Source organism: Canis lupus, chromosome 9 (assembly GCF_003254725.2).
Source record: "Canis lupus dingo isolate Sandy chromosome 9, ASM325472v2, whole genome shotgun sequence".
Taxonomy (NCBI): domain Eukaryota; kingdom Metazoa; phylum Chordata; class Mammalia; order Carnivora; family Canidae; genus Canis; species Canis lupus.
This window is the reverse complement of record NC_064251.1, coordinates 41,251,565-41,279,182: the sequence shown is the minus strand read 5'-3', so window position 1 is coordinate 41,279,182 and position 27,618 is coordinate 41,251,565. Positions and strand designations below refer to the sequence as shown.

At 47.5% G+C, this 27,618-nt stretch overlaps 1 protein-coding gene across 1 annotated transcript in view; it reads right to left on the bottom strand.

Annotated features, from left to right (window-relative positions):
• Positions 1-534: 534 nt before the first annotated feature.
• Positions 535-27,618, bottom strand: part of ASIC2 (acid sensing ion channel subunit 2) — a 264,698-nt gene continuing 237,614 nt past the window's right edge. Inside the window, 7 exon segments of the mRNA XM_025440723.3 lie at positions 535-1,477; positions 3,359-3,427; positions 5,055-5,134; positions 8,574-8,665; positions 11,302-11,455; positions 12,880-12,936; positions 14,912-15,062. Coding sequence (XP_025296508.1) covers positions 1,376-1,477; positions 3,359-3,427; positions 5,055-5,134; positions 8,574-8,665; positions 11,302-11,455; positions 12,880-12,936; positions 14,912-15,062 — 705 coding nt within the window. The 3' untranslated portion in view covers positions 535-1,375.

Below are 27,618 nucleotides of genomic sequence, written 5' to 3'. Positions count from 1 at the left end.
CATCCACCTTTCCCGCTTGGACAGTCTCTCAGCTGGGGAGCAAGGCAGGAAGCCAGTGTGACTTCTGCAGGGACAGGCAGGTCTGTTTGATGTGGGTGAGGAGAGGAGGTGGGGTGCAGAGGGCCTAGAGAGACTGGTGTGCGGAAGGGAGGCCAGAGTCAGAGGAGTCAGGACAGAAGACAGAGGCTTTTTTCATGGTTTCTAGGATTGGGCAGCATTCATTGCCTGCCCCACCTCTCCACCCCCTGCCTCTTCAAGCCACACACCTCTGGTCCAGGATTGCATCATTTCAGACCACGGGCTGTCACTTGTTAGTGGTCATGAAATCATTTATGAGGCTGCAACCAATAGTGTTTAGAGATTTAGAATAGACTAGAAGTGCATGCACTCTGTACACTTGGTAAAGCTAAGTGTCGTTGCAGGAAGCTTTATATATATATATATAATCTGTGGGTCTGGACTGGCAGGCCTAGCCCTTTCAAAAGGCTTCAGGGAGGGAGCCCTGATGGGGAAAAGGCAGCACCGACTCAGCCGTTTCCACAAGACCAGCTTTTAATATGACCGTGACTGGAAGCACGAATAAATAAACGCCAGAGAAAATGGAAAAACCAAATCAAACCAAACCTCAGAACATCAAAACCCAAATTCAGAAAACAAAACAAAACAAAAACAGATCTCGGACAGACAGACAAAACAAGCCCCCCAAAGGAAACAAGCTGGGTCACGGGGACAGCAGAATGACGTGGGTCCCATGGATGAGCCCCGGAGCTGCCCAGGCCACCCTGCCTCCCCCAGGCGCTGAGCCAGGGTGGGGTGGGGTGGGGGTGGCCCCGGTCAGCCCACAGGCCAGCTCGGGGAAGGGGATTGTGGGCAGGTTAAGAACCTTCACAAAGTACACAAGGACCGGACGTGGTTGAGAGTTCTACGCTTTCCCCCTTGATTGCAGTTGTGATTCCAGCGTGGCCACAGGGTGACCCTGGGGCTGGAAGCTGGTCCCACTGCACGGCTGCAGAGTGGCCGCTAGAAAGCACACGGAGGAGAGTCGTGTACAGACACAGACGTGGAGGTGGCGCCGTGAGCAGTCTGAGCATGCAGGTGCTTTATACATCTGGCAGTGAGATGTGATGGCAGGTTGGTTCTTGGACAGTTCCAGAGTGTGACTCATTTCTCCTAAGAGGGACGCACGGCGGGGCCCGAGGACGCGTCATGTCAGACGTGGCCGCAGCGAGGTTTTGGCAGAGAGTTTGCTATGTGTGCATAGGGGGCTCTTGCTTCTTTCTGTCATCGGGGGCTGTCCCACCTGAGCCTGCTGTCCCCTGTCCTGGGTCTCGGGCCTCCAGGTCTGTTTGGGGGGTGCCAGGTGGTCCAAGGGCCGTCAGCAGGCGATCTCCTCCAAGGTCCCCAGGGCCGTCTGCAGGGGCACGTTCACAGTGTGGCTGATGGTTTCAGAGTGGTTTGGCATCGTGTCACAAGTGCTCTGGAGGGAGGGGGACAGTGGGTGTTGAGATTCCTTCTGTGAAATGGCATCACGATGCCATTGGCAGCCCAGCCTAGGCCCTGGGAACCGTAGGCCTGCTTGTGGGCTCTCCCCAGGGCACCACTGCTTCTGCCCCAGACATCTTGGGGTTGGTTTGTGGTGGTGAGGCACGAGGCTTGGGTGGGGAGGCTCGCTGCCTTACCACTGCCCATCTAGGTGCCCCCAGGGTGGGGAGAGGGCTCCCTGGTGATGGGGCTCAGCAGCTGCTTTGAACTTCTCTTCTAGAGGTGCCCCTAATGTGCCACCTGAAGCTACATCTGAGTGCTCTCTAGTTATGGGGCAGGAGGATATCTCCCCACCCTCATCCTGGGGGGTCCCCCTTGAGACCTACTTGGGATGGAGAAGGTAGAGCCTGTGGCTAGACTTGGGGGAAGGGGGGGCCAATTGCTGAGGCCAAAGAGGAGTGGGGAGGCACCCAAAACCCAGAAGCAGAGGAGTCACAATGGAGCTTTAGGGTTAGGCCAGAGGAAAACAGTCTCAGGTCCCTGAGCAGGGCAAGGCTGGGAGGGCCTTGCGTCTGCCCAGTGACTCCCAGGCTGCAGAAGCAGGCTGGAGGCTGGGAGGGATGGGAGCAGATACTGTCTAGGAGGCTGTGCCAAGAATGTTGTGGAGATTTGATGAGGATGGGGTTGGGGAGGGGGAGTGGTGGGAGGGGGAGGATCTAGGGGAGGGGCAGGGAGCAGAGGGGAGGCTGTAACTGGAGACATTCTGAGGGCAGAGGGAAGGTGGGGTGAGGGAGGGAACCTCCACTTGCTGAGCACTTACTATAAACTGGGCACTGCTGCTGGCTTTACAGGCACAGCCCCACTGAATCCAAATATCGCCTGCCCGAGGTCCCTGTGAGTCTGCAGATGCTGGGGCACACAGCTACACACAGCTACGGACCTGAGTCCAGAGCCTGGGCCCCTTCCACCTGCCCTCCCCTCCTCAGTCTTCTACTCAACGGAGCCGCAGGGGCCCGAGAGAACCAAAGCAGAGATTTTTTTAGCCTGGGAGGTGGGTAGAGAAATAGTGTCTGGAACAGAAATGGGGGCCTGTCTGGGGGATGGGGCTGGCCTCATTTTGGATCTGCTGACTTGGGGGGTTGGGGGATGGTTGCCTAGTAGGCGTGGTGCTGCCAGGGCAGAAGTCTCCTCTGGGGAGAGCTGGAGACACCAGGAGGCCGAGGCTCGAGCCTTGGGAAGGAGAGCAGAGAGCCGCAAGAGAGGCAGAGCAGGACGGGGGTCAGGGGAGCTCTGCGTCCAGCTCTGCCACTCACCAGCTGGGGGACCGTGGGCTTCTGGGCCTCAAGTGCCTCAAATACAAAATGGAGATAAGAAAAGACCTTTCTCTGGGGTAACTGTGCAGCTGAAGCCATACGGCACTCTCCAGGCACATGGCACAGTGCCTTTCGGGTCCCTGGCACGTGGTATTGGCAGTTATGATGGGTATCACTGCTGCTACCAACCTCACAGGGCCCCAAGCTCCGTGTCCCCTTCAAACGGAATAGAGCACCAGTGACGTCCTTATTTGCATTTTGCTGCCCTGAGGAATAAGGGAGCAGGGCCTCCTGCTTCTCCCACGGCAGGAGTTGAGAGCAGTAGCCCCCTGGCCCTGGACAAGCTGGACTGCGCCAGCCAGGACCTCCCCTCGCAGCAGCTCCTGGAATTCCCTGTGCCCACGGCTTGCTATCGGGCCTGGGGCACATGGGAGTGTCCTCCGACAAGCCACGTTAAGGTGTGCGGTGAGGGGCGTCCTTCCTGCCCCGGCCCGGCACCTGGTCTCCTAAGGCCCGCAAGAGCAGGGGACTAGGACAACCTACGGTGCATGGGCTTCTCTTACCACGTTCTCATCGTGGCTCCCTTCGTCCTCTTCTTTGCCAAGCAAGTCTAAGAGCTTCTCTTTGATCAGCTGCAAGAAAATCAGGACGAGGTTGGTCAGGCTGGGGGAATGGTGCGAAGGTAGAGGACCTCCCTTGACTTGGCTCAGCCCAGCCTGGCACCAGTTCTGGCAGCCCCTCCCCAAGCTTTTGGCTGAAGTGAGGTTTTGGTGCAGGAGCTAGAGCCTGGCGGGAGGTCAGAGGAGGGCCCATCGGCATGGGGACTGTTTTTCTCTTGCGGACAGAGGGTGTGCATGAACAGCCTAGGAGACCATTTCTGAGGCTGGGCCAGGGGGATGAGGCCTGACAGTCCCACTGTTCATAAGAGCAGGGCACCCCTGAATCGATAATATTTGATTCTTAGCAATAAAGGGTGGGCATTAAACATGTTACCTGGTATGATGCGATTTCCATAACTTTATATACAGCTTTTCACCAAAATTAATAAACAAAGCAGAATAAGATCTGGCCAGGGAGCCTGATTTGGGTTTGGGGAGCAAGGTCACCATGCTGGGAGGTGGAGTGGGCCTTAGGGGTTCTCCAGGTCCCCACAAAGTTTCCCAGTGGCCTTTGGCCAAGGACAACCCTCTCTGGGAGGAAGAATGCCTGCTCTGCAGGCTCCTCTTACTGGACTGGAACTCAGGTGGTCCTGGGGATGTTGAGGAGTCCCCTTAAGAATTCTGGACACCTAGGACACCTAGGTGGCTCAGTGGTTGAGCGCCTGCCTTTGGCTCAAGGCGTGATCCTGGATTCCCAGGTTCAAGTCCCACATCGGGCTCCCTGCATGGAGCCTGCTTCTCCCTCTGCCTGTGTCTCTGCCTCTCTCTCTCTCTCTCTCTGTCTCTTATGAATAAATAAATAAAATCTTAAAAAAAATGAATTCTGGAGCTCTCTAAGCCTGCCTGGCTCTGGGTGAGGTGGGGAGAGGAGGGGAAGGCTGAGGAGTGCCAAAATGCTCAGAGCTAGAAGCCACTGTCTGGTGCCCTCAGAGCTTTCAGAAGCTCTGCTCCAGCCGCTGTTGAGGGAGATATCTCAGGCTATGAACAGGTAGAAATGGCCTGTGTGCTCTTGCTCTTCTTGCTCAGGATTGGTGGAGGCTGCCAAAAATGCCCCTTCCTTAAACCTGCCAGCACCAGGGCAGGTACTTCTCAGGTGACGGGCCACCCGGAAGGCAGGTGTGTGCCTGTGTGTGTTGTGTGAATGCAGCGTATATGTGTGAGTGAGTGGTATGTCTACGGTGTGCGTGTGCATTTGTGAGTGATGTGTGTGAGCGGTGTGCGCATGCGTGTGCTGTGAGCGTGTGGGCACAGACACACACAGGTGTGAGGCCACCACAGCTGGTCTTGTGTGGGAGGGGCTCAGAGCTGGCCTCCATTTGGGCTCTTCTTCTCAACCCTCCCTCTCCCTTTCTTCAAGTGTGGACAGCCCACAGCTCTTCCAGTTCCCTGAGGACAGGAGCCAGCCTCTGTCTCTCTCAGACCCTCCTCCTCCTCCCTGCCTAGGACTTGGTGATAAATCTCTGTAGGCAGGGAGGGGGAAGTAGGCTCTGGGTGAAAGGAGGCCATCCTCCCCCCACCCCCCATGCTTTGGTTCTGAACACTGAGGTAGGATGAGGGTCCCAGCAGATGGTCATTTTCCCATGAACAGCCCCAATCTTACCTCATAAATATAATCAAAGAGCTCTAGTATTGTAAGGATACTAGCACCAATAAACAATCCCATCTGACCACCAATATCACCTGGAGAGAGAGAAAAGATCAAAGATTTGGCTTTACTCATGGCACTTCTTGGAAGGGGCGAACGGATGTACCCAGAAACCAGACCTTTGGAATGGCTCCCCATCCATAGGGAGCCTGGGCCTGGAACAGGTCAGGCCTTGGACAACTCCCTCTCATGCTGCAAAGCACCCAGTGGAGATGGGAACTAACGCAGATGCTTACTGGAGGACTTAGAGTAGACCTCACAGGCCAATGGGCTCATTCAGTTACCTTCAGAACCACACTGAGTGGGCCCTGCTCTGGCTCTGGGCTGGGATTAGACACAAGGTGAGACAAGAACCTCGTCTGGGGCGAGGACAGTCTAGCCCAAGAGTCAGATGTCAGGTGCCCTAGGTAAGGATCTCAGGGTCAATGGCACAGGAGAAGAGACTCTCTCCCCTGCTCCTGCCACCATGACGAGGCCCGTACATAGGGTACGTTTCACCCTCAGGATGAGGTTGTAGGAAGCATTCCCTAACTCCCCTACCTGAAAGTAACTGTTCAATTTGGTCTTTGTCTAGAGTAGAGGTTCTTGCCTTGGGGTGTACAGGCCCCACTGACCAAAGTCCTTCTTGACTGGTCTTCAGGTCCCCTCCTAGGAGACCTGCCTGGGGTGTAGATGCCTGGACCTACCCCAGGTCTTTTCAATCAGGATCTCTGGGGTTGGGGTCTGGAAGTCAGGATTTTTAAGTTCCCAGGTGTCTCTTGCCCACCAGGGCTCAAGAACAACTCTTTTGTGGGAGTTGCAGATGGTTGGAGACCCCCCCCCCCTTTTTTTTTGAGACCCTTTGAAACTGAATGCAAAATGTTATATGTATGTACCTGGGCATTTGTAGTGGAAGAGTCCCTATTGGAGAAGCTATCGTCAGATTCTGCAAGGGGTTCTTGTGCCTGCAAAAGCCCAATGCTGTGCTCCGGAGCCAGTGTGGTGGAGCAGAGGGCTCAGAGGCTGAGGGCTCAGGGCTCAGAGGCTGAGTTGGGAGAGTGGCTACTGACTTGCTGCATGGCTTTGATAAACCCTGACCTTCTCGGTAGCTTTGCCTTCAGAAGGCATTTGGTGGAGAGGGGAGCTGAGGAGATTGCTTGAGGTGCTTGCCAGCTGGAACCCCTCTGACTGTTAGCTGCTGGGCTGGGCAGGGAGAGCGCTGGGAAAGAGGGTGCTGCCAGCGTGGGTGCACAGTCTTCCTGGAGACCGCAGATTTGAGGACTATCTGTTGGCTACACCTGCCCTCTCCATCCCTGATCACGGCTGAGGGGAGTCTGGCAACCAGTCCCAGGGAAGCAGGCATAGAGGGTGGGGAGGGGGCTCCAAATGGTTCCCCTTACTCCCCTCCCACCCTGCTCCCTCTCCTGCCCTTAGTGGGGGCGTTACTGGGAAGTATGTACTTACTGATGTACAGGTCAGGTTTGAGGTGTGTGTTTGCACGAGCATACAGTGTGATCGAGTATGGGTATGTGCCAGGGTGCTCTGTGTATGCATGTTTGTGTAGAAGCAAGAGACAGCTGGCTGTCAATGGGTTTATGCAGGTGGCTACTTATGGCTAGGGAAGGGACACTGAGTGTGTCTAAGTGTGTGTGAGTGTGGCTTCATGGAGGTGGACATAGTGTGTCTGAGTGTGTAGAACCTGTGTGAGCACGTTTGTGTACAGGCAGGTGTACGTGATGCATCCGTAGACACGTAGTGTGTATGTACATACATGTCTCTGCTGCCGCGTGGCCTGCATGCAGGTCTGTGCTTCTCTGCACTGGCATGTGTAGCTCACCACCGTGGGCATGCATGTGCCACACTTTGGGATGAGGTGTGCTGTGCGTGGCATGAGGGCATGTGCGGTGTGCACTGGGGTGAGGGTGGGCAGCATGGTGGTGAGGGAAGGGCCCGATGGGCCTGATGGCTGAGGGTTTGCGAGTGGCACACGCTCATCACGGGAGGTACAGATGGCAGAATGATTTTCTCAGCAGGCTATTCTGGGTGGGAACAAGATGCTGGGAACATGCTCATCCTCATATCTGATGCAGAGATGAGCTATCCTTTCTGACAGATTCAGAAGTCAGGCCCTCCTCAGTGCGTGCGTGTGTGTGTGTGTGTGTGTGTGTGTGTGTGTGTGTGAGAAAGAGAGAGAGAGAAAGCACGAGTGAGAGAGAACAGTGAGCCTATGTTGGGGAGGGTAGGAAGAGCCCTGTCTTTAGTTCTCTTTAGGAAATGGACAAGGTGACAGAGGCAGAGCGAGGGGATCTACATCTCCGGAGCATGACTCTACCTCTTGGCTCATTCCTTTTTGGCCACAACAGTCTCTGAGACCCAAGTGACAACCACCTTATCCCAGCCAGTGCCAGCTGTGGCCCAGTCCCCAGTCTCTTAGGAGAGGTGCAGAGATGCTCAGATGGCATCTGGAAGCACCAGCTGGGCCTTGGGTACCTGGCATGGTGACTGTCCAGGTACCAGAAACTACTCTGTATGGACCTTCTTTGGGGGGTGTGTGTGTGTGCTTTATCCCAGGTAGCCATCACAATAAACTCATCAGGTGGTTTTGTTAGACCCATTTTACAGATGAGGGACCTGACATATATTCTCGTAGCTGGTATGCAGCAGTGTGACACTGTACATCTCTACTTCCCCTTCCACCTGCCCACTGCCCCCAGGGATACCCCTCTCAATCTACCCAGCTTCCAGAGACAATAGCAGCTGATTTTCCTTGTAGGGACAGCAAAATGTCCTTTCTTGGGAGTGAGTAGGAGTTGGGAGAAGGGCCCCAGGGGCAGGTCTTTTAACTGTCCACCCTTGGAGGTCTTGTGGGTTTTGCATTGGGCGGGGAAGGGTTGAAATAAACTCCCTGCATCCATTATGTGCCTATGCGGCCAGGGTTGCTGACGTGAACTTGTGTGGGGGTGGCAGTCAGGTTTGTAGACATCTGGGGACATGTGGCCCTTCTTCTGTGTTTGACAAAGGACTCTCAGTCTACAGGGAACATCTGGCCTCAATGCTGCAATGTTGCTTTCCAGGTTGGGCTCCACCTGGGGGGGACCCTTATTGCCTGGGGACCACCCACAGCTCAGCCTTCCCTCCATCCGACAGCTCTTTCTTCCCACTGTGGCCCTGGGGCTCACTCCAACCTGGGGGCAGAAGACCCAGGAATCTGACAGGGCAGTGCTGGAAAGGCCTTGAGAGGCCTTCTAGTTTACTTGCCTATGGTGATGGGGAAACTCAAGCCTGAACTGGGGCATGAACTGGGCCTCAAACCTGTCACGTTGGAGTCCTTCCCATTCTGGGACAGAGGGAGTAATTAGCACGTTAATTACTCCCAGACTCCTCAGAAGGTGCATATACCTATCTGCCTGCCTGCCCACCCCCTGCCTGCTCCCCCTCGCTCCCCTCGCTCCCCACCACGACATGTGGAAATTAGTGCAGCAGACACCGACTTACCAAGTAAGGCAGCGACTTCATATGCCTTCTTCTGTTCAATTGTCTCATAATTGAGAGCTTCAAAGAATATATCCAGAACAAGGATGTTCTCTCTGCAGAGGGAATATTCAGTATCATATGGGGTGAAAACCATTGGGCGCTATGCACGGATTATCTGACAGCTTTCCCACTGACGGCAGGAGAGGCTGAGCCCAGGAGAGGCTGAGCCCCGGAAAGTGCAACAGCCAGCCCCGAAGTTAGATCTGGTTAGTGGCAGAGCTGGCCTCGGAACCCAGAGTTCTGACCGCCCCCCCAGCCCTGTGCTCTTTATAGACCCTCTGCCCCTCGGCTGTCCCCTCCTTGTTTCCTTTCTGAGTCCTGCCTGGTTTCCAGGTCTCTGAGCCTCTAAAAGATCTGCCTGGCTCGTTCACCTGCAGGTGAGCTCTGTACTTTCTTTTCTTTTTTTTTTTAAATTTTATTTTATTTATTCATTCATGAGAGACACAGAGAGGCAGAGACACAGGCAGAGGGAGAAGCAGGCTCCCTGCAGGGAGCACGTTGTGGGACTGGATCCTGGGACTGTGGGATCACTCCCTGAGCCCATGACCCACCCAGGCACCTCTGCTCAGTACTCTCTTGACAAGCTCTTCACTCTCTGGCCCTGCTTGTGCCAGCTGACCTGCTGGGTACCCCCTACCCACTCGTGAGAGCCCCCATGTTCCAACTTGGATTTATAACAAGCTTCTCCTAGTGGGCAGCCCTGAGTCTAGCACTGCCAAGGCAGCTGCCAGGGTCAGGGAGGGCTTTTAGGGAGTAGATCTGTACCTGGCTGGGGAGGGGGGGTTCCCGGTTCCCTTTTGCTCCTTTAGGAAGGTGTGTTAATAAGACACATTTTGGCAGGAAAAGTCATTGCTGCTGGTAGAATGTCTGCTCGGCAGTGTGGCCTGGCACCTCCTACTCCCCATCTCCTTCCACACTGGTCACAATGGCTTCAGTACCCCCTGTTCTCAATCTGCTGAGCCAAAGCTGAACCCAGGATGGGATTGGTGTTGGCCTTGGCGGGAGTGGGTGGGTGGGTGGGCTTGGCTGGGGAGAGAAAGGCAAATCCTCCTCCCCATGTAAGTGTCACCATGGCTTGTCTGAGTGATGGCCACTGCCTCTTGCCAGGCTCCCTCCCTCCCTGCCTGGCTTCCCTTCTGTCCTCTGCACTGCCCCCTGAAGGATCTTTCTAAAACTGCTCAACTGAGTCACATTACAATTACAGTTCAGTCCCTCAGTCACACAGGTACGTTTAAAATGCGCAACAGCCACAGATGGTTAGTGGCCCCTACATTGGACATCATAGATACAGAACATTTCCATCTTTGTAGAAAGTTCTGTTGCAGGGCAGTGGTCTAAAATACACACCCACTCAGAGCTCTTCAGAGGCTCCCTATTCTCTTCGGGGCAAGTCCCCTCCCAGTGCCCCACCCCACGGCCAGCTCAGCCCACAAGTCCCTCTGGCTCTGACGCATCCACCTGCTGCAGCTCTGCCCCATGCTCATCCTCTCTGCTCAGCCTCTGCTTGTGACACCTCTTCTCCCCTGGCTTTCCTTCATTTCATCTGTTAGAAGATATTCTTTGAGTGACAACTCTGTGCCAGTCACTCTACAGCAGAGAACAAAAGGAAAGGCTCCTGCCTTCAGGGAGTTTGCAGTTTAGTAGGGAACACACACAGGAATACAGACTTACACACTTTGGTGAGTGTTATAAAGGAAAATACCAGAGTGCTTTCAGAGGAAAATAAAGGGAGGGGCACCAAGTTAGCTGTTTGAGAAGATGACTTTTATTTATTTATAGAAAAGATTTTTTTTTTAAAGATTGTATTTATTCATAGAGACACACAGAGAGAGAGGCAGAGACACAGGCAGAGGGAGAAGCAGGCTCCATGCAGGGAGCCTGACGTGGGACTCAATCCCTGGTCTCCAGGATCAGGCCCTGGGCTGAAGGCGGCACTAAACTGCTGAGCCACCCAGGCTGCCCAAGATTTTATTTCTTTAACACATACGGAGAGAGAGCGTGCACAAGCAGGGAGAGCTGCAGAGGGGGAGGGAGAAGCAGACTCCCTATTAAGCAGGGACCCTGACCTGGACTTGATCTCAGGACTCCTGGGATCATGACCTGTGCTGAAGACAGACACCCAACCGACTGAGCCACCCAGGCGCCTCTGAGGGGATGACCTTTAAATGGAGACTTGCAGGGACGCCTGGGTGGCTCAGTGGTTAAGCATCTGCCTTCAGCTCAGGGTGTGATCCTGGAGTCCCTGAATGGAGTCCCACAGGGGGTTCCCTGCATGGGGCCTGCTTCTCCCTCTGTCTATGTCTCTGCCTCTCTCTCCCTCTCCCTGTGTGTGTGTGCCTCATGAATAAATAAATAAAATCTAAAAAAAAATAAAATAAAATAAATGGAGACTGGCACATGAGGAACGAGTTAGGTAAAGTGTGAGAGGAAAACATTCCAGGCAGAGGGAAGAGAATGTGCAAGGCCTGCCTGGAATACTCCTTCACGCTCCTGAAGGTCCAGGGGCTGCATCCTAACTATCTTTGTCTTTGCTTTCTGAGTCCTCAACACAGAGTTTGGCACACAGCTGAGTTCGGTTAGTATCTGCCAAATGGAGCCAACTGCCTCCCTTTGGCGTCTTCCTCAATGACCCCCAGTTCCTCCGGCTTCCACCCCTTTGCCCTATGCCTGCCAGGCCCACTTAGCTTACGAGATATATTTTTCTGATTTGTTAAATTTCTTCTCGAGGTACTTGGCTGATGTCTTGCTGGGGATCTTCACCATGGAGAGCTCTTTGTTGTAGCGGGTCAGGTTGCAGGGTGTCCTGCAGAGACAGTAATTACTGTCCTTCTCCGCCAGCAGACCTGGAGGGGAGAGGGGGCGGGGCTTAGTCCGGTGCGGGAGGCGGGCCCAGGCTGGGAGGAGGTGCCCTCCCGGGGCAGTGAGGGGCGGGGCCTGAGGAGGCGGAGCTGGGCTTTGGCTCTAGGCTGGGGAGGCTGTGAGCTCTCATTGAAAAGGCCTTCACTCTTCCCATGTTTCTCTGGATCCTCTTCTCCTCTGACTTCCTTTATTGTTATGTTGCTCTTTAAAAATTGTTGAAAAGGCATCACTTTCGGAGAACGCGCTCCCGGGGAGTCCTGGCCCCTTCAGCTTCCCGGAGCCGCCTTCTCTGCTCCTAGCCTCAGTGTTCCCATCCACAAAGTGGGCCTCCCGTCAAGGGCAAACGTGGGAGACCATTTTATCTGAAGCCCAGGTCTCCGTGGCGTTCCCTCTGCGGCTCCTTCTTTGCCAGAGCCTGCCTCTCCTGCCTGCTGGGTTAGGGCACAAGCAAAGATCCCTAATTCCTGTCCCTAGAAGCAACCTCCCTGCTCTGGAACGCTTCCTTCCCTCTGCTCCCCTCTTCCCCTAGGATGGGGTGGCTGAAGACATCACTTCCCTCCCTCCGTCTGTCTGCTCATCGCAGTGTTACACACAGGCTTTGTCGATTCTGTACTCCAAAGAGAGACGCCTTGGTCCACGTCAGAAGTCTCTCCCTCTCATCTAAGCCCCGCCTCCCCCACCAGTCCTTCTGGAAGCATCTGGGCGCATGCACGAGTCCAGAGCCGTCCCCCTTTAGCTCCAGCAAGTGCAGCTGCTGAATGAAACTGAGCCCATATGATTTAAACACCCTCTCTGTTTGTCTTCATTATAGATCACTTCCCAGGTCCCGAGAGAGGCAGGCATGTGGAGTGGGTCAAGCTCTGGGGTTGTAGCTTCTTTGTGGGATTTCCCCCACTGGAAGTGTTCCTTCCAGTGGAGGAATCCAGCAGTTATTCCAACCTGGAAGCACCCAGCAAGAGGAGGAAAGGAGGAGGAGAAGGAAGTGGAGGAGGAGGAGGAAGAGGAGGATGACGGCAAAGAAATGCACACCGGCTGCCCCTCCTCTCCCCTACCTCCTTTGGTGCCCACCCAGATGCCCACTGTGCATCCTCTCTCCATCTCTGTCCCCTCTTCTGCATTCCCTTGGTGCTCTCCATTTCCAGGAAACCCACTCTATCTCTACTTGCACCTCTCTACTTTTCTTTCTTTCCCCCAGTGCTTGGTCAGCCCTCATCTACCTGCCTGCATCCCTGCATCCTTCCCTCCCCACCCTTATCTCCTTCCTCCTCTTCTGTCTCTGCAGTGCAGCCCCCACTCCCTGTCAGCCTCTCCTCCCGCTCTTTTCCTTCCCCCTTCTGCCCCATTTCTCCCACACCCAGAAGGCCTCTGAGGTCTCAGCCCTCCACTCCATTTGTCCCCCAGTACTGACCTAGGGCAGGCTCTGCACACTCCTTGTGCTGCTCAGGAGTACAGAAAGGGGCATCCCCTGCAAAGAAGAGACACAGGGAGAGGTACTCAGGCAGCAACACCTCCCTCCTGGGTTGGTGGAAGGGAATGCATCCTGCCACCAGGAGGGGCAGTCAGAAGGGAACCACCCATCAGAGCTGCCTGTGGGCAATTGGGCTGTAGTGTACCCAGAGCCAGGGGGTTGGGTCTGCTCTGCTCTGTGAGCTTGAGCAGTTGATAATAGGGTCCACCTAGCTAACTTCTCCCAGATTCCTGTGCTGCTCCAACCAGCTCAGATGGGTGATAGGTGAGAAGGCCTGGGTGGCTGAAAGCAGGGAGGTGGCGGAAAGCACCTGCTACCTCTGGCACGCATCACCGCCTTTAACTCACATGGATACCTTCTCAAATAGGAAATACTGTGTCTGTTTTACCCATATGAAACTTGAGGCTTAAGTATCCGGCCTTCCCAGGACACCAGAGCTGGCAGTGATGGAAGTGGGCTCTGACCCCAAGGCCAGGGCTCTTTCCCGAACACCCCTCTGCTGTGAGAAAGGGCTGCTTTGTAAATCTCCTCTTGCTCTGCCCTTAATTCCACGCTAGTAACTGAGATGCCATTAACAATGTCACGAGTGGAATGACAAAAATCTGCTGCTTGCTTTTGGCTCAGATTCCATGGGAGAACCGCACTGGCTGCTGACCCGGTCTGAATATCAGGCAGGTAACATTCATCAGTGCTTTATTCTCCTTTCTGGTCTCTCAGTAATATATCCAGAACCCCTCCTTTTTTCCTTTTGCCAAGTGCTAAAGTTAAACCTGCCATACAATGTCCTTTCCATACTATTTCCCTAGACATCTTTTTCAAGAGCTGAGCTTGTAGGCTTCCTCCTTTCCAACAAGAACAATTTAACTGACATGTTTCCCTTTTTGCTCTGTCTTCTGGGAGTTTTTAAAAGATCAAGGGAGGCAATTTTAAAGATCAACAATTATACACTTACATTACTAGGAAAATTGTTGGTTACTGATGGAATTATTCAGAATTTAGCTAGAAGCAGGTTCATTTCAGCAATGATTGCACAGAAAACAATCGATCATGAACTAAATGTCTGACATAAGAATTTAGTTAAATAAATTTAAAGTATGATACGACTATGAAATAGTAGCCATGAAATATAATAGCAAAGTTCCCAACATATAGTAGGTCATCAGGCAATAGTACTTTTGGTTTCCTCTCGCTATGTGCTAATACAGTGACCATTGACTTTTGCATTTTTATATTTTAGCCTAATTTTGTCCTCATAAGAACTAATGATTGTATTTTAAGAATAATGAAGGTAAGAACAGAGAGGTTTAGTAACTTGTGCCGGGTCACACAGCAGGTGAATGGAGGAATCTGAACTCCAGGCAGATGTCTCTGCCTTCAGCCTGTCGTTCTTCCTTCTGTGCTGCAATACCAAACTCTTCATGCTTGAATCAGCCCTTCCATGTCCCCCCCCCACCTCCTGCCCTTCTGCCTCTGATTAGCTGACTATCTCTAATGAGATCATCAATGAGATGGCTACATGCCTTGTTAGTCTGTCAACACAGAAATGTGTGTCTGCACATGCACATTTATTTGCTGGCTGATGGACTTTTGCCTCATCTGAAAGAATGCTAGACATTTGGATGCAAGAAGGGAACCATCTGCATGAAAGCAACAGACACCTGGATGTTTGAACAGGTACCACACCAGGTTTTAGAATAGTAAGCACTCAGCTACCTGGACACTGAACTCTAGGAGGTAAGAGCAGCCAACTTATTGCGCACTGGGAGGAACAGTTTTCAAACATCTGGACACTTCTAGATACCAGGATGCCGCCTTGGTTGCTAGACTAGATATTTCTATCTGCCTCCTAAATGCTTGGTACCAAATACTAGCCTTCCTAGAACAGCATCTCTGTGGATCCTTGTGGAGTGGGTATAGTGTTTCCCATAGGATGAGAAGTGCAGAGAAGGTCTCAGAGTCCCCTGGCACTGACCTGGCATGTGGACCATGCGGCAGTTGCAGTTCTCCACGATGTAGCGCGTCTCACAGTCAATTCGACAGGCGGTGATACTGTAAACAGGAAAGAAGTCGAGTCCCATCTCTGAGGATCGGCACTCACCCCACGGTGGGGGCAGGTATGTGAGCTGCAAGACAGGAGGTGGGGGCAGCAGTCAGCCCTGGAGGTTCAGCATCATCAGCCTCAATCTCTCATTCATTCATGTATTCAATCAACAATTATCGAGTATCTACTACATACATGACAATCTAACTCCATTGACTCCATGCGCTTTCAGTCTGGCTCCAATACTAGTTTTCCTGTCTTATGACCTTCCCATAAATGCTGATCTCAAAGTCTCGTATACATGCCATGTGTCTTTTTAGTGCCATACTTTGTCATCTCAGTTCTCTTGGAATGACCCAACTAAATTCTACCCTCTTGACTGGGAACATTGGGACTCTAGATCCAGACCTGGGAGCCAAAACCTGCAGGAGGGTCCAGGAAAAAATGCAGAATCAGTGTTATTTATCATCTGTGGCCCAGACTAGAGCAACTCCCCAGTGTCAGGCTATGGACCAACTCTTTTGGGGAAAATGTCATTCTTATTTTCAGAGGTCCAATGGCCATAGAACGCTGTCATGCCTACAGTATCTGCCAGCTGGGGATGGGAAAGGTGACAGATGAGGGAAACTAATGGCTGTGAGCACTTACTATGTGTTAAGCTCCAAGCTAAGTCCTTTATACCCATCTTTAAAAAAAAATGGAAGGGACGCTTGGGTGGCTCAGTGTTTGAGCGTCTGCCTTTGGCTCAGGGTGTGATCCTACGTTTGGGGATTGAGTTCCACATCAGGCTCCCTGCATGGAGCCTGCTTTTCCCTCTATGTCTCTGCCACTCTCTCTCTGTGTCTCATGAATACATAAATAAAACCTTAAAAAATTGAAGATAAAAAAGCAATAAAATACATGTGTTTTCAGAGCACAGTTCAACAAATTCTGAAAAATGTGTATACTTGTGTACTTACCACTTAAATAAAGACCTAAGAAATAAAACAATTACTTATTTATTTATTTGGGGGAAGGGGTAGTGGAAGAGGGAGAGAGAGAATCCTCAAGCAGCCTTCCCACTGAGTGTGGAGCCTGGCATAGGGCTTGATCCCAGGACCCTGAGATCATGACCTGAGCTGCTCAAAAGTCGGCTATATAAGAGTTGGCTGCTCAACTGACTGAGATACCCAGGTGCTCCAAGACTTAAGACATTTTTAATCATCCCAGAGAGCTCCTTTCTGTCCCTTTCTAATCAACCCCTGTGCACCCAGCCAATCTCTGTTATGGATTTTACAACCATAGATTGGCTTTGTGTGTTCTCAAACTTCATATAAATGAAATCTTACACTAAGTACTTTTTTGTGCCTGGTTTATTTCGCCCAACATAATGTTTTTGAGATTTATCCACATGGTTGTGTGCATTAGTTCATTTTTTAAAATTGCTAAATAGTTTTCCAGGTACAAATACACCACAATCTGTATCTGTTGACCTGATGGTGAGCACTTGGATTGTTTCCAGTTTTTGGTAATTATGAAAAAGTCCCTATTAACATTTATATACAAGTCAAGTCAGTTTTTGGACACATTTTAATTTCTCTTAGCTAAATGGCTAGGAATATAATAACTGATTCGTAAGATAGGTCTAGGGATAACTTTATAGAAACTGTGAAACTGTTATCCACAGTGGTTGAACTATCTTTCATTCCCACCAGGAGCGAATGAGAGTTCTAGTTACTCTGCATTCTTGCCAAATCTTGATTTTGTTCATCTTTTTAATTTTAGACATTCTTGTAGGGTATAGTTACATCTCATTGTTGTTTCTATTTGTAGTTCTCTGATGATTGATGATCTTGAGCACAATTTTATGTGCTAATTGGCCATTCATATATTATCTTTTGTGACATGTCTTTTCAAGTCTTTTGCCCATTAAAGAAACTTGCTTACTTTTTACTTTTATTATTAAGCTGTAAGAGTCTCCGTATGTTCTGGATACAAGTCCTTTGTCAGATATATGTACTGAGAATATTTTCTCTATATCTCCTATAGTTTGTGGCTTACTTTTTCGTGTTCTTTTTTTAGATTTTATGTATGTATGTATGTATGTATGTATGCATTTATTTATTTATTTATGAGAGAGAGAAAGAAAGAGAGAGAGAGAGAGAGAGAGAGAGGCAGAGATACAGGCAGAGGGAGAAGCAGGCTCCATACAGGGAGCCCGATGCAGGACTCAATCCCGGGTCTCCAGGATCAGGCCCTGGGCTGAAGGCGGCCCTAAACCACTGAGCCACCCAGGCTGCCCACTTTTTCATGTTCTTAATGGTGTATATTTTCCCTATGTTTAAAATCCCCCATTAAGATGTTATTTACATATAATAAAACTACATTTTAATGCACAACTTAATGAATTTTTACAAGTGTGCACATCCTGGTAACAACCATCCTAATGGAGATGCAGAACATCTCCATTAACCCCGAAAAATCCTCTATTTGCAGTTCCCTCCCAACCCTCAGGCGATCACCAATCTGCTTTCTGTCATAAATTAGTTTTGCCTGGTCTAGGATTTTATATAAATAGAAGCATGCAGCATGTACTTTTTTGTGTCCGCCTTCTTTCTCTCAGTGGAATGTTTTTGAGATTCATTCATGCTCTTGCATGTCTCAGTAGTTCATTCCATTTTATTGCTGATTTTTACTTCTTCCTTTCTGGTCTCTATTTTTTAATTTATTTTCTTGCTTCAGTGCATTGGCCAGAAACCACATATTGTATAACATTGGAAAAAGCTGAAGAGAGAGGCTATTCTTACCTTGTTCCTGATTGTAGGAGGAAAGGGTCCATTACTTCACTATTAAATATGTTAAGCACATATCTTTTTTTCTTTGATGCTCTTGTCAGATTGAGAAAGTTTTCTACTAGTTCTGGGTTGAGGAGTGCTTTTATCTTCAATGGGCATTGAGTGTTGACAAATGTATTTCCTGTTTCTGCTGAGATGATCACATAATTTTTCTCCTTTATTTTTTCAATATGGTGAATGATATTGATTGATCTGTAGATGCTGAACCCATCTTGCATTTGCAAGCCCCACTTGGTCATGATTTATTATCCTCTTTATATATTGCTGTATTTGATTTACTAATGCTTTGTGGATGATTTTTGCGACTATGCTCATGAGTGATGCTGTATTTATTTACTTTTCTTGTAATGTCTGGGTCAGGTTTTGGTATTGTGGTTATGCTAACTTCATAAAAAAATTTATAAAGTTCTTCCTTTTTCTCTACTGTTTCAGTTTGTGTAGACTTGGTATCATTCCTTTCCTAAATGTGAAGCCATCTGGACTTGGTGATGATGTGTGTGTGTGTGAGATGATTTTTAATTATGAATACAATTCCTTTAGTAGATTTAGAGACAATGAGACTTTCTATTTCTTCTTGTGATGGTTCTGTTGTGTTGTTTCCCAAGGAATTTGTTCATTCCATTGACATTTTTGAATTTATTAGCATATAGTTGTATGCTTTTATCTCTTTTATCTCTTGTCATGTATTCTTTTATCATTTTTAAAATGTCTATAAAATTGGTAGTAATGCCCTTTCTTTCATTCCTGGTATTGGTAACTTGTGTTACCTTTTTTCCTTATTGTTTTTGATTTCTAATTTAATGATGCTTTGGTCAGGAAGCATACTCTCGATGGTTTCATTCCTTTAAAATTTACTGAGATTGATTCATAGTGTAGCATATGGTGTATCTTGGTGAATGTTCCATGTACACTTGAAGAGTATGTGTGTTCTGTAATTGTTGGTATACAAGTTTTTTTTTTTTTTTTTTTTTTGGTATACGTGTTTTATAAAAGGCAATTAGGTCAAGTTGTTGGATAGTGTTGCTCAAATCTTCCATATCTTTATTGAATTTTTGTCTGGTTATTCATCAATTGCTGAGAGAGAAGTGTTCAAATCTCTAAGTAGGAATATAGATTTGTCTGTTTCTCCCCTTTGGTCTGTCGATTTTTGCTTTGTGTATTTTTGAAACTTATCATTAGGCATATACATATTTAAGGTGGTGATATCTTCTTGAGAAATTGATTCTGTTATCATTGTGAAATAACCTTCTTTATCTCATGCAATAGTTTGTCTTGAGGTTTACTTTGCATAATATAGACATACCAGCTTTTTTATGCTTACTTTTATCTTTTCCCATTCTTTTAATTTTTTGGCCCACCTTTTTACTTTTAACCTATCAGGATATTTTTATATTTAAGGTACATCTCCTGTAGGCAGTCTATTTGAGTGCTGCTATTTTACCCTATCTGACAATCTCTGTGCTTTAATTGGAGGGTTTAATCTATTTACATTTAATATTATTCTTGATATGGTTGAGTTGAAGTCTGCTATCTTGCTCTTCATTTCCTATTTGTCTCCACTGCTATCTCTTCCTTTGTTCTACTTTCCTTGACTCCATTTGGGTAACTGAGTATTATTTTAGTAAATCATTTCATCTCCTCTATTGGCTTTTGATTTATACCTCTTTGTATTATTGTTATTTTTAGTTGTTGCTCTAGGATTTACAACATGCATCCTTAACTTATCAGACTCTATTTTGAATTAATATAATACCACTCCACATATAATTCTATTTACATCCCTTCCTATCCTTTATGCTATTGCTTTCATATATTTTACTGTTACATATGTTATAAACACTATAGTACACTGTTATTATTTCTGCCTTAAGTAGCCTGCTGACTTTTAAAGAAGTTAAAAGGGGCAGCCTGGGTGGCTCAGCGGTTTAGGGCCACCTTCAGCCCAGGGCCTGATCCTGGAGACCCGGGAGTCCCACGTCGGGCTCCTTGCATGGAGCCTGCTTCTCTCTCTGCCTGTGTCTCTGCCTCTCTCTGTGTGTGCCTCTCGTGAATAAATAAATAAAATCTTAAAAAAAATAAAGAAGTTAAAATAAGAGAGAAAATTTAGGTTCAAATTTAACTATATATATATACCATTTTCACTGATCATCATTTTTTTTTAAGAATTATTTATTTGAGAGAGAGAGGGTGAGTGGGAGGGGCAGAGGGAAAGAGAGGGAGAATCTCAAGCCAACTCTACACTGATTTTGGAGACTGACACGGGACTCGATCTCACAGCCCTGATATCAGAGGCAGAGCCAAAACCAAGAGTCAGATGCAAGATTGCACCACCCATGCACCTCTGCTGTTCATCGTTCTTTTGTGTAGATCTGAATTTCCATTTGCTATCCATTCTCTTTAGGCAGAAAAACTTTATTATTTATTGTATTATAGGTTCATTTGTGGCACATAGTATGTTTTCATTTATCTGTAAGATGTGTTAATTTTTATTTTTGAAATGTATTTTGGCTGTGCATAGAATTCCAGGTTGTTAAGTCTCTTTTTTTAAAATTTTTTAAAATTTTAATTTATTTTTATTTTTTACCATTTCAAAGATGTTCCACTGTCTTCTGGCGTCTATTGCTTTTGATGAAAAATCAGTCATTTATTTTCATTGCTCCCTTCTATGTATTATGGATCTTCTTCTCTGACTACTTTTAAGATTTTGTTGTTTGGTTTTTAGGATTTTGACTATGCCATACTTAGATGTGGTTTTCTTTGTATTTATTCTACTTAGAGATCACTGAGGTTCCTGAATCTGTGGAATAATGATTTTAAACAATTTTAGATTTTTTTCTCCTTCATTCTCTGTCTTTGATCTTTCTGGGATCCTATTTATATGCATGTTGATCTGCTTGATACTGTTTGACAAATCACTGGGACTCTGTTCACTTTTATTAGTCTTTTGCCCCCTCTTTCTGTCTCATTTGAATAATTTCTGTTAATCTGCTTCAAGTTCAGTGTTCATTTATTGTTTTCTACCAAGTCTTCTGATAATCCCATCCAATGTTTTTTTTTTTTTTTTAAGATTTTATTTATTTATTTGAGAGAGAGAGTGAGAGAGTATGAGTGGCAGATGGGGGGAGGCAGAGGGAGAGGGAGAGGCAGCCTCCCTGCTGGGCAGGGAACCCAATGCAGGGCTCCATCCCAGGACTCTGGGATCATGATCCCCGCTGAAGGTAGATGCTTAACCAACTGAACCACCCAGGCACCCCGCCATCCAACGGTTTTTCTATTTTAGATATTATTTATTTATTTATTTATTATTATTTATTTATTTATTTATTTATGAGAGACACACAGAGGGCAGACATGGGCAGAGGGAGAAGTAGGCTCCCAGTGGGGAGCCTGATATGGGACTCAATCCCAGGCTCTGAGCTGAAGGCAGACTCTCAACTGCGGAGCCACCCAGGTGTCCCTATTTCAGATATTTATATATTTATATAGATTGACCTTTTTAAAAAAAGTTTTCACGTCTTGTCTAAAAGTTTTTTATTTATATCTCTTTCTGTAGTTAGTTAACATGTTTATCATTGTTATTTTAGCGCTGTTCTTTCAAATTCCAACATGAGCTTACATGCGGACCTGTTTCTACTAGTTGTTTATTTTTCTTTTCATATTTTCCTTCTTTTTTCATGCATCTAGTAGTTTTTAATTACATATGGGAGACATAGTCCTTTTTAATTGTATACTGGACATTGTGAATAATTCTTTACAGTGACTCTGGATCAGTTATCTTCCTCTGAATAGTATTGGGTTTTGTTTTAGGAGGCAGTTAAATTAATGGTGAATCACTTTGATTTGGTGGAGGCACTGTTTAGGCTGTGTTTATAGATGGGCATATTTTAGTTTTGTCCTTAGTTCTGGACTGTAGCTCTTTGTCTTGGGATGTGATCTTAACTCCTAAGGAATCTTCTGGGATTTCAGTGCAAAGTCTGAGGCGTTTATCAAGTCTCTCCAATTTGGTGGGACTTGGATTTCAAGTCTGTCTCCCCCTAGTGGCAGCTGCTGAAATTACTGCCTTTTTTTTTTTTTTCAACTTGTTTTTCTCCAGGGCTTCTTGGAGTCTCTCCTCATTTGTACAAAGTTTGAGGTTCAGTCTAGGACTTTAATGGGGCTTATATAAAAATCTAGGGGCTCCACATCTGGGGAACCGTCCTTTTTAGGATTTGTTTTCCTAATATTTAGTCTCTCAGGCAATCCTTTAGCTCTCGCTTCTGACTTTTTAACTTAAAGGCTGCTGCTTCCTGCTTGAACTCTGTCCCCAGGATTTCCTTAGAACTTGGCATGCCTTCAAGGAGAGGTCAGGTAAATAAATGTGTACTTTACTCAGTGTGGTTTCCTTCCTTCAAGGGCTGTGTATCCTCCCGTTTCTGCCTAAAGCTTTTAGCTTCTCTCCAGTGCCTTCAAATAGTAGCTTTAAAATATTTTGTGCAGAGTTTGTAATTGCTATTTCCAGGGGTGTTTGTCTGATATAAGCTACTCCACCATGACCGAGAACTGAAAGCCTTTATATTTATTTTATTTAACGTTCACAGGACTCCTCTGAGGTAGATGCTCTTATTCTCATTTTATTAATGAGAAACTTGAGTATTAGAAAGGTTAAGTAGCCTGTCCAAGACCACGAACCTAGTTGGTGGCAAAGCCAGCCGATCGACCTGGGAATTTCTGACTCCAACCTTGTGCTTATCACACTACATTGCCTCTATAGTAACTTGGCGTGTGTGGGGGGAATACTCCAAGGAGGTCTTTTTTCAGAGCCTTTCTTTTTCTTTTAATCTAATGGTTTCTTTCTTTTTCCATTCTCATGGTTTGCTTTACTCTTTCATCTTTCTTTGGAGTTCATGATTTGACTGGGCTTTTGCAAAAAATTCCTGTATGACCTTGGATAAGTCATTGCTCTCTTCTGGACTTAGTTTTCCCATCTGTAAATAGGGAAGTTTGAAGGTGGGTGGTATCCTCTGATTAGAATGTGTTGGGTCCCCTATGTTGCTCATTATCGGATCATTAAACACACAAACTATCTTTGAGAAAAACTAAGCATGACTTTTGGCAGGGCTGAGGATCTAAAAGGATATAAATTAACTCTGGAGGGGGAGCTCATTTCTTTTTCTTCTGTTAAAACAGGTTCTCACAGTGGGTAGACCAAGAATGTGGTTGGTAAAACTCTGATGGTGATGAGCCACAGTTTATTTGGGGTAAACCACTTCCCTTTTGTTGCAGAGGTCATGATCCGGATACCATGGCTATTCTGCTGTGGCTGGTTCATCATCTGTTCCATCAGCTTTTCTAAAGACTCACAGACCCCAGCAGCTGGAAAATTACAGCACGTATGACATCAATTCTTGCTTACCAAGAGTGTCTGAAAGTGGGTTAGAGTATTTGTTTATCCTGGGCAAGCAAAGCCTCAGGGGGACCCTGAAGCACTGTGTTCAGTTATCTGAAGGGCTGTCTCAGGGAAGAATGAAATTTGTTTTCTGCCTTCCCAAGGGAAAGACAGATACAAGAATAGCTGTAATAAAGGAAATGAAGACGATGATAACTTTTATTGATGTTGCTGGCACCGTGGTTGGCACATTACATGCATTATTTTAATCGTAAAGAAGGATAAATTCTGGCTCAACTTTCTAACCTACTAGTATGATTCAATAATAGAATCACTGTCTTGAGAGTGAATTTCCCATCATGAGAGGTATTCAAGCAGAAACTGCGTGAATCCCTGGCTGGGATGGGAAGAGAGAGATTCAAGCATTGGGTGTGCAGTGGATGAGATGGCTTCTAAGGCCTCTTAAGTCCCTGTATCTAATCATAGATCCTAAATCTATTCTTTTAATTTGAGGATTAGAAGTAGTGGAAGGAGCTAGATAGAATCTTGAACCCCAGTCTTTCATGGGCCAGCTGTGTGATCTTGGGTAATACCCCCTACCTCAGCTCTTAATATACTCATCTGATCAAATGAGATTAGTGCCCTGTAGCCAGCAGGTGCTCACCAAGACTTACTTCCCAGCTGCCTCATGTTTCTCTGCCCTTTCATTCATGCAACAATCAGCTCAGCTCCACCTCTGCTCTCCTACAGTTCAGTTCTATAGACCAGCAATCTCTGCCCTTTTAGGGTTGCGTTACTTTGAGGTGGGATTATTACGATAAGAACTCTGGTTAAGTCCAGATGATGCCAAGCAGCTGGATCTAGGGGTCTGGAGCAGGGAGGGAGGAGAGATGCTTGGGATTGAGTCTTGAAGTGTTCTTTCATGTACGTGACATCTTACTCTCCCTTACCCTGTTTTTCCACTGTGCCATGGAACTGGGGGCTTTGGATAATTGCTGAAATTTATGAACTGAACAAAAACCTCAGCACTTTTGTGATGGAATATTCTGGTCCTTGCCTTTCATTGCTCCACTGTCTTGAGGCTTCTGTCCTCAATCGTTTTCAGTTTATAGAGAGAAGCTTGTGCTTGTGCCTCGGTGCCTGGGGACATCCAGTGTTGTTCTTCAGTCCCTGGCTTTCCCCACCTCCCCCAGCCCACAGATCCCGAGGCGTGCCAGCAGGTGGCGCTGCAGTTAGCACAGCTGCCCAAGGCCTGTCTGCTGGTGGAACAACCCAGAAGGAGTCAGTGGGTTTCCTTCGCCAGGCTCTCTGACCTTTTCCTTGTCTACAGCCCACACTCAGGCCTTAGCTGGGATGCTGCTGTCGGGGCACTGGGGCTGGAAAGGTGAGTAAAATGGGGCTCATGTTTGCCCAAGCCCTGCTCCTGATAACATTGTAGGGATGTCCCCAGATGCCAGGGGCATGTCCTCTGCCTCTTCCCCTCACAGCTGAAGGGTAGTGGGCAGAGCACGGGGCCATCATTGACAGGCTAAGTTACCTAACTACTCTGGGCCTCAGTTTCCTGAGCAAAGCAGAGCTAATAATTTGCAACTCACAGGGCTTCCTTGAGGGTTAGATGAAAGTAGTCACTGGTACCTTGCACAGTATTTACACACGTCTGTTGCCTTTAGGTTGGGGAGCCACCTATAAAAGTCCTTTATTCAAGATGACAGTCTGGTGGCTGGTCCCACATGGCTGTCCTAAGTGGCATCTCTTCTCCAACCTTACCCATAACTCTCCCTGCACACTGGATCTCATGTCTCTAGTACAGGGTCTGGGACATAGGAGGTGCTTCATACTTGCTTATTGAATGAATGAATTGCCCCATCCTGCTTTTTCCTAGTCTAAGTGCAAGGGGCTTCCCTCTCCAGCTTACATAGGAGCAGAGAGCCTACCACGTTGGTCTGCATAGGCTCTGCATTGAGTAGGCTCAGCACTGAGTCACATCCGAGTCCTGGGCTACTCAATGGCTGATTTTCCTCTGTGACCTTGGGGATGCCAGTCAGTCAACCTCTCTGGGCTTTTCTGTCCTCTCTGTAAGGTGTGGGGCTCTAAGGTACCATGCCTTGAGAGGTCTCAGGTTCTAGGATCAGGTGACCATAAGGTCCTCCTACCTCTTAGCTAGGCCCTGTGATCTTCCCCTTATTTTCCCACTTTTCACTACAAGTGCAAACTTCTGCCTCGCCCACCCAGAGCCTGCTTTCGAGACATAATTTTCAGTTTGACATTTTTATTGAATCCTGCCAAATGATTTAGTATGTTCACAAATGATTATATTGTGCTTCTTTTAAACAATATTAAAATCAAATAAAATACTAAAATCAAATCTCCCAATCAGTCAGTTACAAAGGCAGCAATGGAGTCTCAGGGGAGATAGGAGACATGTCCTTGTAGGCAGCACCAAAGAAAGCAGTGAGGTAGCTCCATTCCCTGTCCCTGTTGGCTTCACTGACAGTTCGACTCACAAGGTCAAAGCATAGGAGATGGCATTGGGAAGAAGCAAAAGTCATAGTGACTGATTAGTAAGAACACCTGCCAGTTTGAGCACACCTGCTATGTGCCTGGCCCCATAGTAGGCACTCTCAAGAGTATCGTCTCTTTCAATCCTCACAATGACCCTGTGAGGAGAAGTACTAAAAGATGGACTGTAGCCTAATTTATGGTATAGACAAAGCTGATATTTACTGAATCCTTAGGAAGCACCTTATTTATACTGACTCCTTGAATTCTCATAGCAACCTCATGAAGACTTACTGCCTTCATTGCGTATTTGGGAGGACTGGAGCATTTAAGTGACTATGGTCATGGAATTAGAACCCAGCAGTCTACACTTTTAATAACTACCTACATGCCTTGCCTAAAGAAAGAATTTGCCACAGGGAGTTGGGTCCACAGGAAGTAGAGGCAATTCCTGGCTGGGCGGGTGGAGGCTGGGGCAGAGATTTGAGAGCATGTGCTCTTCAGACCCCAATATGGGAAAGAGATTCATTGAACGGCTTAGTCCTCTCAATAACCTTGCCAGTTAAAATCTATCATCCCGATTTTACAGATGAGCAAACTTTGCTAACTTGCTCAATACCACACAGCTGAGAAGTGACAGAGTCAGGATACAGACCCAGGTCTGTCCAACTGCAGGGCTCCTGATCTGGTGTCAGGAGAGATCCTAATCTTGGCTCTGCTATTATCTTGCTGTCCTCTCAAGGGACTTAGCTTTTTCATCTGCAAACCAGGTGACTGTTTCTCCACCTCCACTCTTTGTACGTGGCAGACATCACCAATCAATCACAGATGTGGTCTTGGAGCTTAGCTAAACATTGCCGTTTGACTGAAATTGGAACTGAGAGGAAATGTATTTGGGGAGGTTTCAAATGTAGAAACCTTAAAACTACTCATTGTTGAATATTCACAAAGACCAGAAATGATAGACTATATAAAATACATAATGTGACTTCCTTGCAAAAAAGAGTAGCCATAATCTGCCCTCTTATATGGGAACATCCCTGACTGGTGTTTGGACCATCTGGACCAGAGAGGGATGCATCCAATCAGAATTTAGCAATGCCCTCATCCTGCACTGAGGTCACACATAGAGTTCTTTGCTGTACTGGCTGGAAACTAGTAGTAGTACCTGATGCAGCACTTTGACAAGCAACAACAATCAATTAAAAAAGTGAGCTACCCATGGTTTTGACTAATAATGAATAAAAAGGTGTATTCATTGCAAAAATGTCTATGAGTGGGAAACAACAAGAGCAGAAAATAGTGAATCATTTATGCAAGAAAGCAAGAGGATTTTCTTTTTTTAAAGACTATAAGTAGCCTCATTCTAACATGACTTTCACTTTGGGCCTTGCTGGCTCTAGATATGCTTCTGAAGCTCTACAAGAATCCTTCCAGCTTTGGTTTCATAGGGCAGACACCCTCTGCAGTTTTATTTTTATCCATCCATCCATCCATCCATCCATCCATCCATCCACTCACACCCAACCATCCACTCATCCATCCACCCATTCATATATCCATCCATCTACCCATGCCCACCCATCCACTCATCCATCCATCTACCCATCCACTCATCTATGTATTCATGCATCCATGCATTCATCTACCCATACCCACCTATCCATCTATTCTACCTCTGTCCATCTACCCACACTCACCCACCACCCATCCATCCACCTATCCATTCACCTATCCACCCATCCACTTTCCATGTGTCCAATAAACATTTATTTAGCACCTATTCTGTTCTAGGAACACTGCTAGAAACTGAGGCTATGACAATGAATGAGATGTGGTTCCTATGACTATGGGGATTACAGACTGGAAAGAACAGACATGCACAGAACAAAACAAGTGCTATAATGGGTGACATTGTATAGAGGTAGTGAGGGCACTGA